The sequence below is a fragment of the Pogoniulus pusillus genome, chromosome Z (genome assembly GCF_015220805.1).
Source record: "Pogoniulus pusillus isolate bPogPus1 chromosome Z, bPogPus1.pri, whole genome shotgun sequence".
In the NCBI taxonomy this organism is placed as follows: Eukaryota; Metazoa; Chordata; class Aves; order Piciformes; family Lybiidae; genus Pogoniulus; species Pogoniulus pusillus.
Window position 1 is genome coordinate 30569889 of NC_087309.1, and position 12020 is coordinate 30581908.

At 43.6% G+C, this 12020-nt stretch overlaps 1 protein-coding gene across 1 annotated transcript; it reads right to left on the reverse strand.

Annotated features, from left to right (window-relative positions):
* Positions 1–617: 617 nt before the first annotated feature.
* On the reverse strand, positions 618–3106 carry ANKRD34B (ankyrin repeat domain 34B). The gene has a single exon (XM_064176612.1). The coding sequence runs from the start codon at positions 3076–3078 to the stop codon at positions 1576–1578; it is 1503 nt and encodes a 500-aa protein (XP_064032682.1). The 5' UTR covers positions 3079–3106; the 3' UTR covers positions 618–1575.
* Between the last annotated feature and the right edge of the window lie 8914 nt (positions 3107–12020).

The window sequence follows — 12020 nt, forward strand, 5'->3', positions numbered from 1 at the left end:
CTCTCAGTCTTGTTACGCTAAATGCAGCAACAGACATCAAGCATTTATAGACTGTGCACAAAGTAGGTGTTTGGAACTGCAGAACACTGAATGGGAAGGAAAAGGGTATTTTGGATTGGGATACCTAAAAATACACAATAGCTAGGAGACAAAGGAGTGTTCCTCATCTGTAAGAAATTCAGTTGGCTGTTCAAATTAGGCAAAGTGAGGACTTGTACCTCTCAATACTGTAGCTGACAGATTTTTTTTTGGCTAAGTCTCAGCAAGAAAGAACTCTTCTGTGCCCCTAAGTGTACATGTGAAGTGTCCTTGCTGGTGAAGACATCTGAATGTGCCCCACTATCTGTATTCCATCTTATTCCATCTTGAAAAGAAACCCAGGCCTGTGACTGAGGAGAAGGAGCTCCTGCATTATGCAGTTAAATATATATATATAGGGTTGGACTTGATGATCTGTGAGGTATCTTCCAACCTTGGTGATACTGTGATATATATATATATATATATATATATATATATATATATATATATATATATATATATTTGGTTGGTTTTGAGGCAGGGAGAATGTCTGGAACTAAAGGCTCCCAGTTTAAAATAACAGACCTAGTGGAAAGTTAAGGACTCTAGTTTAGATATGACCTCTGCCTTCCCACACCCTTTCTCTTTTTAGATGAGCAGCTCCCAGCAGTCCCATAGCTTGAGAAGCCCAAGATGATTGGCATGCCTAACTGACAGTGAGCAGTGTTTGGTCATTTTGCATGAGTTTGCTCAGGACTTCTTGTTCACTGTGCTAGCTTCTTGACTCATCTCTCAAGTGATGTGTGCTGAACATGAGCTGTCCCATTCTTTGTGGGTCACACTGACTTCCAGGGGGCAGCCAGTAGTCTAAAGCAGGCTTGAAGCCTTTAGCTGGAATTCTCTACACATAGCTAAGTGTGCAACAGAGCTCTGCAGCATGGAGTTTGCTGACTCCATGCATTGTCTGTTTACATGCAGTAAAACCACTGAAGCCAGGAGACACTGCCCATGTACAGTTGCCTCTGCCTAACCCAGAAACACTGGTTGGGTCTAGTAGTTCTGGATATTGCACAGCTTAGACAGTCAGTCTGGTGTCCAGCATCACAGTCAAACACTTCTAGTCCCCACATTCCACTACCACCTTTCTGGGTGCAGCAAGGAGACATGTTTAGGTGAATCTAGGAGGCTTAGTGTTTCGAACCTAAAAAGAGAACTGCAGTGCCTAAGACCTGGGCTGTCATAGGTAAGATATCAGTGCTCACGGCAAAAACATTACAAATGTGTTCAACAGATTAATAAAAATTATTTGACAGAATTAATAATCCCCAGTTTGCAGAAAGCAGCATCATTGGTTAAGTCCATCTTTTCATATAGTAACTCATTCTAAGGCAGTGAGCTTTACATCACAGGTCTCCTATGTTTTGTGATATGTATCATAACAATCAGGTAGTGTGGTGTATATGTACGTATTGTAAAGGTTTTGTAACCCTTTTATCCCCTGTTAAAAATTCACTAATTGCTTAATCTGGTAAGTCCATAATGATTGCCTTCTTATCAGCGTTTTTCTATTTTGGTGTCCTTAGGTAAAGGAGGTGCTACTGGTACTAAGTGTTTTTGTCCACAGGAAATCATCCCAGAAACTCCGTTTATGAAAGTAGTATCTGAAACTGGGGGTTGAGGACTTACATTCAGTGGTGGAAGAAAACCTGGTCTTGTCTGAGCAACGTGATTCAACAACACAGTTCCCGAACCCTGTCTTTCTGAGAAAGGCTGGTTTCTCCCGCTGAAAATAACAGGAGGTGTGTTCTCCAGTACTTCTCTGGACCCTGATAACAAAGAGCGAGGTGGAGAGAGAATCTTTTTCTTTCTTGTCACTGACTTAAGTCCTGCTGTAGCAGAAGACATTAGATTAGTAGTTAACTGAGAATCAGAGCTGCACTGATTTGCTCCTGAATTTCTTTTTTTGATAATACTGCTGAGGTTTGAAATAAAGCCAGTATGTCCTGAACTGGCATCCTTACCTGCAAGAATCCTATTGGGGTTATGTTTCTCTTCAACACCTGGGGTCTGAGGGCTTAGCTCTTTATAGGATAATTTCCTTGACTTAGATTGATCAAAGGTTTTCAGTAAATGAGCAGTGTCTTTTATGTCAATACTTTGGTGCCTGGTGATGAATCTCTTCATTAAGGTAAGGCCACCAATTTTAAAAGAGAGTTGCTCTTCTGGAGTAATATCCTGAAGTTTTTTTACAGAGGTATTTTTTTTCTGGCGAAACAGTGAAGGGGAGCTCTTTATCCAAGGTTCAGACTGTAGCCACTGTATTGGCACCAGCTTGGATCCTGCTTTTGTTGAGCTGGATTTTCTCACCACTGAAGCTGTCTGAGATGAGTTGTCCACACGCTGTGGATGATCCAGCTGCTTAAAGTCAAATAGGGCTCTTTTGATTTGATCTGAACTTGAAAGTGGGGATGGAGACGTTTTCAGTTCTATTTCTGATGGGGAAGTGCAAGCAGGCGGGCTGTGGCGTTCCTCAAGGACTGCAGGAAGCATGTTTAGGTACTGCTTTGTCTTCTGCCTTCCTGATGGGGACTTGTCTGTTGTGATGATGATGACTTCTTTTCCTCGAGCCCTGCAGGCATGTAGAAGAATTTCCAGCGTCTCTTTGTCTTCAGAGTGTATTGCATACACAAGTGCAGAGCAATTGAAATGGTCTTGCAGGCTTGGGTCAGCTCCGCTTTTCAGTAGCAGAGACACTACTTCAGGGCCTGCTTTTTCTAAACAAGCATGCATCAAGGCTGTCTTCCCAGATTTGTCCTGTATGTTCGGATCAGCCTTGTTTTCCAGTAGGTATTTAACCATCCTTGCCTTGCTGACACTCTGGGAGTCCACATGCTTTGTTCTACAAGCAATCATTAAAGCGGTTTCACCTCTGTCATTGCTCTCATTGACGTAGGCACCACCCTCTAATAGCAGTCTGGTGAGGCGCAGACGGCTTTGATAGACAGCTCTTATCAAGGAAGTCCCCTCTGCTGGCAACTCCACCCTTTCAGTCATCATACTGGTATCACTTAGACCTTCCTAGTGGCTGAAATAATACCTGTTTTTCAGGAAAAGCAAAGAGGAACCCCCCCAAAAAAAAAAAATTAACTGTGCAAATTGCTTCTGTAAACAGCCTTGTACTTTGTGAAAAGAACAGGAAGAAAAGACAAACACACATCATATTCCCACCTTCTAGAGGTCAAGAAATGCATTAAAAATATGAAATAATATTTGTATGCAATTGAAACATTGCTAGATGCTTAAAGCATGGTGGTCACCTCTTGGGGTTTTGTTTGTTTGTTCTCTATGTTGTCACATTCTGCCAAATAGGCTGCAAAAGAACTTTAATTACCCCTATTCTAATACCTTTACACTGACTACACCCAAGTGGCTCTTCTCTGGTTGTACTACTTCTGATTTTCATCAGTGCAAGTCCTAGGTGAATCCTGCAGCACTTTTTTAATTGATAGTGTCACATTCCCTTAGTCTTTCTCATAAAGTGTCAAATGCTAAACATGTAGAAATAAATGAGAAGAAAGGCAATTCATGAGCTGTGATAAATAAGAAAAGCAAGACAGTAAAATATTTATCTAAGAAGAGAATTACAGAGATGGAAAATAAATATTAATGTGTTTCATGAAATGAGTTGAAATGGTGGAAGTACACTACCTTCCTTTAGCTCCTTTAGAAAGACACTGCTCTGAGTGAAACAGCATAAACGAAGTGATGACAGCCTGTCCCACTCATCGTGGGAATCAGCAGGCTGAGAGGAGTCCTGTACTTGAGCAGAGGTATCAGTTCTAAACCAAAAGAAATATTTGACAGCATCAAAGAAAATCTGGAATTATCACAGAGCGAAAAAACAAAACAAAACAACTTAATGTGGTATAAATAAAGGTGTTGTATGAAATACAACTGCATACATGCAACTAATACAGCTAAAGGACTTTTAGTTGTCTATCGTGTTTGCTTGCTCATCTGCAGGGGGAAATCTTAGATTAAAAACAAAACAAAAACAAACAAACAAAATTATTTGACAGTTGGCAAAGCAATATGATTCCAAAGACAAGATTATACATGAATACAAAAATAACATTTGTTTATTTCCCTTATTTTTCCTAGAGGAATAAAAATGTTTAATTAGCTTAACTGCAAAGGAAATCAAGAGAGACTCATTTTTATTTACCATTGAAAGCACTGTCAACATCCTGGCAAATAAACGAAGAGAAGTAATTTTGTTTTCTTTCTTTGAAGGCTTCTATTGAAGCCTTACTTTGATTTTCAAAATCAAAGGATATTATCCATGTAGTTTGTTCCAAAAGTCCAACAAACAAAATCAGTGGAAACACATGAACAGATTTCCTACCGCTCCCCGTTTATTCTATTTCACTTCACAGTATCATGCTCTGCAGCTACAGATGCAGCAATGTTCAGTAAGAACTTAGCAGTCACAATGAAAAAAGGTAGTTGAGGCCTTCATAATTTTAATGTGCTAATAAAGTATTTGTTATTTAACACAGTGATTTGGTGATATTGTGTAGTAATGCTCTTAGATATCATGTGTCTGAGTAAGACACTTCACAAAAAGACAAACACGCGAGATGAACCAGTTCATCTTTGGCAGCATTTATTTGTGGGCTTATGGCCCTCACAAAGACTGTTCAGCTGTGTATGTATGAATGCAGTCCTGAGCAACTAAGAAAAGTGATAGAAAGCCAGAAATTCTCTGCCTGCCCTTGTGAGAGTGAACATCGCACCTCTGACCACTGCTGACAACAGAGGCACCACTGCAATACTAACATCATCTCTTGACTGGTTGTTGAGGTTTTTTTTCCCCATTCTCTCTTAAAAAAAAAAAAAATCAAAAATTAAGTGATTGCATTGAAATTACTTTAAAGATTCATTCCATTCCACTGAAAGTACATGGTTCAGCAGTGTCATTCTCAGCTCTCATTGATGTTTAAAACATTATTATAAAATGCATGTTTTTAACAAGTAATATTATCAAAGTTATTATCGAGCCTTTTAATTAAAAAATGTATGCAATTAGTTTGTGCATTGAGGTTTCCAGAAACAGAGCAAACAGAAATATCTTTTAGATAACACACACGCTAGAAGTGTGGCTGTGTTTTCCTTTGGTTTTGACATACCTGGACGTCATTGGTGATTTTGTATTTCTCTCACAGTTACCTAGAGCTCTTCTGATACTTAATTGCTTGCTTCACTGAAGTGATGACACTTTTTACAGAAGTCTTTTCATCTGTAGAAATACCTTTTTTTGGACAAAAGAAGATTAGCACACATGGAGAGGACACAATGCTACTTGAAGTCAAGCAGTAGGTCAATCCTAAAATGAGGCAGTGTTTCTGACATCTGATCTCATGTGTTTACTTGCTTAAATTCACTGTCTCTCTAAACTACCAGGACTGTCAGTGTCAATGAGGGTAGAGAAAGGCTCGTCTCAGCCAATAGTTAATAGTTTGAAAGTCTGGATTAGGTTGTATTGTTAGGATGTAGCATGCTGTAGAGATGCTGCACTTAGGGACATGATTAATGGTGGGCTTGGTAGCATTACGTTAACAGTCGGATTCAGTGATCTTGGAGGTCTTCTCCAACTTTAATGATTCTAGGAACCCAGCCCAGAGAAAGACTGGGATGTCTTTGTGCAGTCAGGTGAGCAGTTCCAATGTGCCTGAGACTCTCCCCAAGGCTTGTAGCTACTAATAAATTGCATTTCAAAAAACAAACTTGTTTTATGTACACCAGTTGAGATTGTCAGGTCTACAGAGCAGGCTGTAGGAGCACAAGCACCACATTATTTGTAGAGTGATCTACACTTTGCACTGCAAAGGAAAAGGGGGCAGAGGAAAGTGGAGAAATAAATACAATCTGAGGACTAAAACCCCATAAATATTTCAGCATCAAATACTGTATGATTACAATTAAGTGTTACAGCTTTCCAATTGCAGCAATAGGTTTGGGGCTGTGTCATCCCAAAATTGCCACTGTGGGAATTAAGTGCAGATGGACTTTCAGAACACTCATACTGACATTTCCACCTCAGTGGAAATACAATGGCCACACGTGGATTTGGTACAAACTGCTCAAAACCCCCCAAACTCCACTGATAACTATCTCAAAGGGAAGGCCTACAGTTCATGCAGATTCCTAAAAAATGTATCTCATAATTCATCATAGATTGATGCTGAACAGATTGGGATTATAAAACATTCTCAAATCTAATTAACTCTGATGTCAGAACCACTGCTTGCGTGTTACTGAGATGTCAGGACTGACACAGCTGCTTTTCATCTGCAAAGGTAAACTTGTACCAAGGAATAAAGAGCTATGCAAGAGCGTGTGTTACATTGAATCATGAACTTTCAGATCATCCACAAATTTCAGGTGTTCTTCTACAAATAATACTCCTTGAACAATCTGTCTAGCAAGATCTTAATTTTGTTTTCAAAAAGCAGTATTATCCTGGGAATTATACCAAGATGAAGCAGCACAAAGCATCTCAGATTAGGAAAAACATTTTTTTCAAGCCAATGATCATTTGTTTCCAAGAAGACAATGGCTGCTGTTATGGATTGTGCTACGTCCTACCCAGAGATGAGGCTGGAATTATGAGTAGAACCCAGAGCCCTATTCTGATACAGGTCCTGCTGCCCTAAGAAAAGCCACTGGAAAAGTTTTAGCACTTCTTCCTCCAAACCTTGCTTCTCGAGTTGTAAATGGCATTTAAGTGCTAAGAAAAAAAATCATAGTGTTTTGTTCCATCTATCAGTGTAAATTTTGTTTTAAAAATCTCATTTATATATAATCAAATATTAATATAATTAATATTTTCACTAAGTATACAGGTACTATGAATAACTTCTCCTGCAAGGCAATCCTCACTTTTTCAATGTGAAAGCAAAATGTTCTGCCCTTTGTGTCTCAGCTGTCTCAGAGTTAAAGAAGCAAGCTTCCACACTAGTTTTTAGAGAGCTTAGAATAATTTCAGTAAAACGAAGTCATGGATTCTCATCTCTGGGGGGGAAAAAAAAAGTGCTTATATACTTAAAGAGCGTAATTCTTTAAATATCTCTGTGACTCTTAACATCTACATTAACCCTGTAAATTCTCTCAGTCAGTATAACAAAACTTCCACTTTCCTGCTTGTCCTAAAATTCATATGTTGTCATAACCACATTGAAGTTTACCATGTAAGAGTAAATTCTAATCACAAAAGTTGCTTTTCTAACACAGTCAAAACCGCATCATACACAGCCCCACCGCCGCCCCGAGTTGCCAGTATCAAGGTCAGTTTTGTAAACTTAGCCTGTGAAATGCAACTTTCCTTAGCGAAGCATCTGACTCGGTCAGCCTTGGTGTCCTCCGAGTTTAACCGCTGCACGGTCGGGATCCACGTTTCTCACCCATCTTCTCGGAGTTTCCCCTGCTTGTACTTCTGAAGAAAGTTTGGAGAGATGCGGCTAGCTCATTACGTCGCTTCCTCCTGTCACAGCATTTACTACCTTTCCCAGGAGAGGTTTCTTACCGTTAGTGAGCGCTGCCAGAGAGTGGTGGGGAACGCTGGGAGGGAAAAGTGTCCCCTGGGGCTCTGTGTTAAGGTCAGCGTTGTTGCTCACACGTTTCACAGCACCCTGGCTTCTAACGACTCTAAAGTTTTTGCTGAAGGAAACCTTAAGAAGAAAATATCAATAGGCAACTTCTCTACAGAGAACACACCTTAAAAGTAAAAATGCAGACTAGAAGAGTAAAGCATACTAAAGGCTTTTTCCCTTAAAAAAAACACCGAGAAGGAGGAGGCAGGTGTTTGAACCAAGAGCCTGACAGTATGGCTTTTCAAGACAAACATCCCCCGTTCGGACCTTTAGTCTAGTTCAGGATGCCCCTGCTGACTGCAGGTTGGGTTGGACTAGATGACTTTCGGAGACCCCTGCCAACCCAGACCATTCTATGATTCAGTCACGCACCTGAATCCTTCCTCCTCATTGCCGCCGCCCTAACGCACTACACCGCGCTAAAGCCCCACTCCGCCTGCTTGGTGTGGGAAAGGGCGAAGTCTGGGAGGCTCGGTCCGGGACTGAGGTGTCTGGGGAGAGCGAGGGGAGCGCTTTATCTGTCGCCGTCGGCAGCGCCTCCTTCCCGTCCCGCATTACGGCCCGCCCAGCGGGAAGGGACGCACCTGCAGCAGCTTGAGCAGCTCTGGGCGAGAGGAGGGCTCTGCCGGTTCGTACGGCTTTCCGCGCCGAAGCCGGGAATGCTCCCGCCGCCAGAGCACGGGAACGCCGCTTTCCGCAAGCCTCCCGCCCGCGCCGCAGGAGCGCGCAGCCTGAGGCGGCGAGCCAGAGGAGCGCACTGCCCGGCGGCTGCCGTCCCCGTCCCGTCCCGCCACAGCTGGCGCCCGGAGCTCACCTGAGGAGCAGGCAGCGAGGCGGCTAACGGTGGAGCTGGGAGCGAGGTGCGGCAGCTGGCGGGAACCGAGGGGAGCTGAGCGGCCGCCACGGGCTCACCCCCTCATACACCCTTCACGCCCACCCCTTGCCAGCAGCCACACCCACTCACACCCACCACTTGGCACACACGCACCACACCCCTCACACCCACTCAGGCCCACGGCCCCTCACAGACATCTCCCCAAACTTCACAACCACCCAGAGAAAGTCCTTGACGCTGCTTCACTCTCCAAACTCACATCCCCTCACACTTGAAACCCACGTACTCCTTCACTCCCGTACACCCTCCCATGTCCATCCCCACTCCCACTCAAACCCACAACCCATTACAGCCATGCACCCTGCTCACTTACACATCGTACACCTGCTCACTCACCCACACCCTGTCACACCTATCATAATGTACTCACATTCACCCATACCCTTCTTCATTTTCAAACAACCCAAAATCCATCCATCCGTTTTTTTATTATGCAGGAGGAGTCATGGACCTTGTGGGAGATTGGAGACCCTCATGTCAACACAGGACTATCTGACGTCGTAGGCTGCCTCTCTGCTGCTTGTTATAAGACCAAATGCAATCTGCTCAAAGCATGCCAAGGGAGAGTTTCTTTGCTCTCGAGAGCTGATACTGCCTGCCACCAGATGAGCTGGGCACAGCAGCAAGTAAGTCCCAGTTTCCAACATTTTCTTGCTTGGCAGACACACAAAAAGTTTATCTGCAACACTGCTTTAATGCAACTTCACTTTATGCAGTTTCCTGAGTAGTAGGTTACCTTATGTTTTGCAGTGTCTCAGAATTAGCCTCAGCACTCAACAAGTTTCAGTAAGCAAAAAATTGTTCTCTCAAAGCCAAGTTGTAGGCTCTGAACATTGGAACAAAATTTGCAAAATAGAGAAAATTCTTTGACATTCTAGAATTAAATTCTTCTGGCAGCTGACATGTAGCACTTCTCTGAGGCCTTCTCAGCTCCTTGGGTCCCATTATTCTAAGTTTATCTCATAGGACCTTCATTCCTACTGGGACATTTCAGGTTACTACTAAAATCCTGTGAAATTTCAAAGCATAGAGGAAGACTCATCTTGATTTTTGTGGAAGTTTGGGACACCTTCACAGAATTACAGAATGGTTAAGGTTGAAAGGGACTTCTGGAGGCTGTCTGGTCCAATCCCCTCTGATAAACCATGGTCACCTAGAGCCATTTGCCCAGAACTGTGTCCAGACATTTATTTTTAATGTCTCCAAGGATATAGACTCCACAACTTCTGTGGGCAGCACCAGGTCACCATGACAGCGAAAAAGTATTTCCCAGTGTTCACAGGGAATCTCTTGTTTCAATGGGTACCCAGTGCCTCTTGTCCTGTCACTGGACACCACTGAAAAGAACCTGGTTCTATCTTCTTTGCATCCTCATTTCAGATATCTACATATATTGATGAGATCTCTCTGAGCATTCTCTTCTCCAGGCTAATCAGTAGCAGCTCTTTAAGCCCCTTTCACAGCACAGTCACTTAATGGAGCAACTTATGCACGGTACTGTCCTTAGGCATATCAAGGACAGAGGGGCCATAAGGAGCAGTCAACATGGTTTTACCAAGGGAAAGTCATGTTTGATCAACCTGGTAGCCTTTTACGAGGCCATTACCAGGTGGATTGATGATGGTAGTGCAGTGGATGTGGTTTATCTTGAATTCAGTAAAGCATTTGACACTGTCTCCCACAGCATCCTTCTAGCTAAAGTGAGGCAGTGTGGTCTGGATGATCAGGTAGTGAGGTGGATTGTGAACTGGCTAAAGGGAAAAAGCCAGAGAGTTGTAGTCAATAGGATTGAGTCCAGTTGGAGCCCTGTGACTAGTGGGCTCCCACAGGGGTCAGTACTGGGACCAGTTCTGTTCAATATAGTAATCAATGACCTGGATGAGGGCACAGAGTGCACTGTCAGCAGGTTTGCTGATGACATCAAGCTGGATGGAGTGGCTGCCACACCAAAAGTCTGTGCTGCCATACAGAGAGACTTGGACAGGCTGGAGGGTTGGGCAGGGACAAATTGAGCAAAATTCAAGGGCAAGTGTAGAGTCTTGCAGCTGGGAAAGGACAACCTCAAGGACCAGTATAGGTTGGGGACTGACCTGTTGGAAGGCAGACAAGGGGAAAAGGGTCTAGGGGTCCAAGTCGATGAGAGGTTGACCATGAGCCAGCAGTGTGCTCTTGTGGCCAGGAGGGGCAATGCCACCCTGGGGTGTTGCTGGTAGGTCAAGAGAGGTTCTCCTGCCCTTCTACTCTACCCTGATGAAGGTGGATCTAGAGTACTATGTCCAGTTCTGGGCCCCTTAGTTCAAGAAGGACATAAAACTGCTTGAGAGAATCCAGCACAGAGCCACAAAGATGATTAAGAGAATGGAACACCTCTCTTATGAGGAGAGACTGAGAGACCCGGGGCTCTTTAACTTGCAGAAGAGGAGACTGAGGGTTGACCTCATCAGTATTTAGAAGTATGTAAAAGGTGAGTGTCAAGATATTGGAGCCAGGCTCTTCTCAGTGATGCCCAATGACAGGACAAGGGGCAATGGGTGGAAGCTGAAGCATAGGAAGTTTCACTTAAACACAAGGAGGAATTTTTTCACTGTGAGGGTGACAGAACAGTGGAACAGGCTGCCATGGGGATTTGTGGAGTCTCTCTCTCTCTGGAGATATTCAAAACCTGCCTGGATGCATTCCTATGTGATCTGGTATAGGTGATCCTGCTCTGGCAGGGGAGATTGGACTAGATGATCTTTCAAGGTCCCTTCCAGCCCCTGACATTCTGTCATTCTGTGATCATTTTCATGGCTCTTTGTTGGATTTTCTCCACTATGTCCATGTCTCTCTGTGGAGCCCAGAATTAGACATAGTACTCCGGATATGGTGTCACCAGTGCTGAGCAAATGTGAAGGATCACCTCCCAAGGGCAATATCTCACCTAACATAGGCCAGGCTGTTGTTAGCCTTCTTCGTAGCAAGACCTTGGGTAGCACTCATCTTGGTACCCACCAGGACTCCCAGGTCCTTTTCTGCAAAGCTGCTTTTCAGGTGGACAGCCCTAGCACATCATGGTGGTGTGGGTTGTTCCTCAGATACAGGATGTGGCATTTCTGCTTGTTGAATTGCTGATGTCCCTGTGAGACCATTCTTCATTCTGTCCATGTCTCTGGATTGCTGCAAGACCCTCTGATGTATTAGCCAGTCCTTCCAATTTCATGTCATCTGGGAACTTCCTGAGGCTACCCTCTGCCCCACCATGCAAATGCAAGTCTTATACAGGATTGGACCAAATATTGGCCCCTAGGGTACACCACTTGCTACTGACCTATAACTAGGCTTCATGCCACTGATCACCATTCTGTTGGGCTTGGTAATTTAGCCTGCTTTCAGCCCACTTCACTCTCTGTTTCTCCAGCCCAGCTTCTCCACAAGGATCTTCTGGTAGACAGTGCCAAAAGCCTACTGAAGTC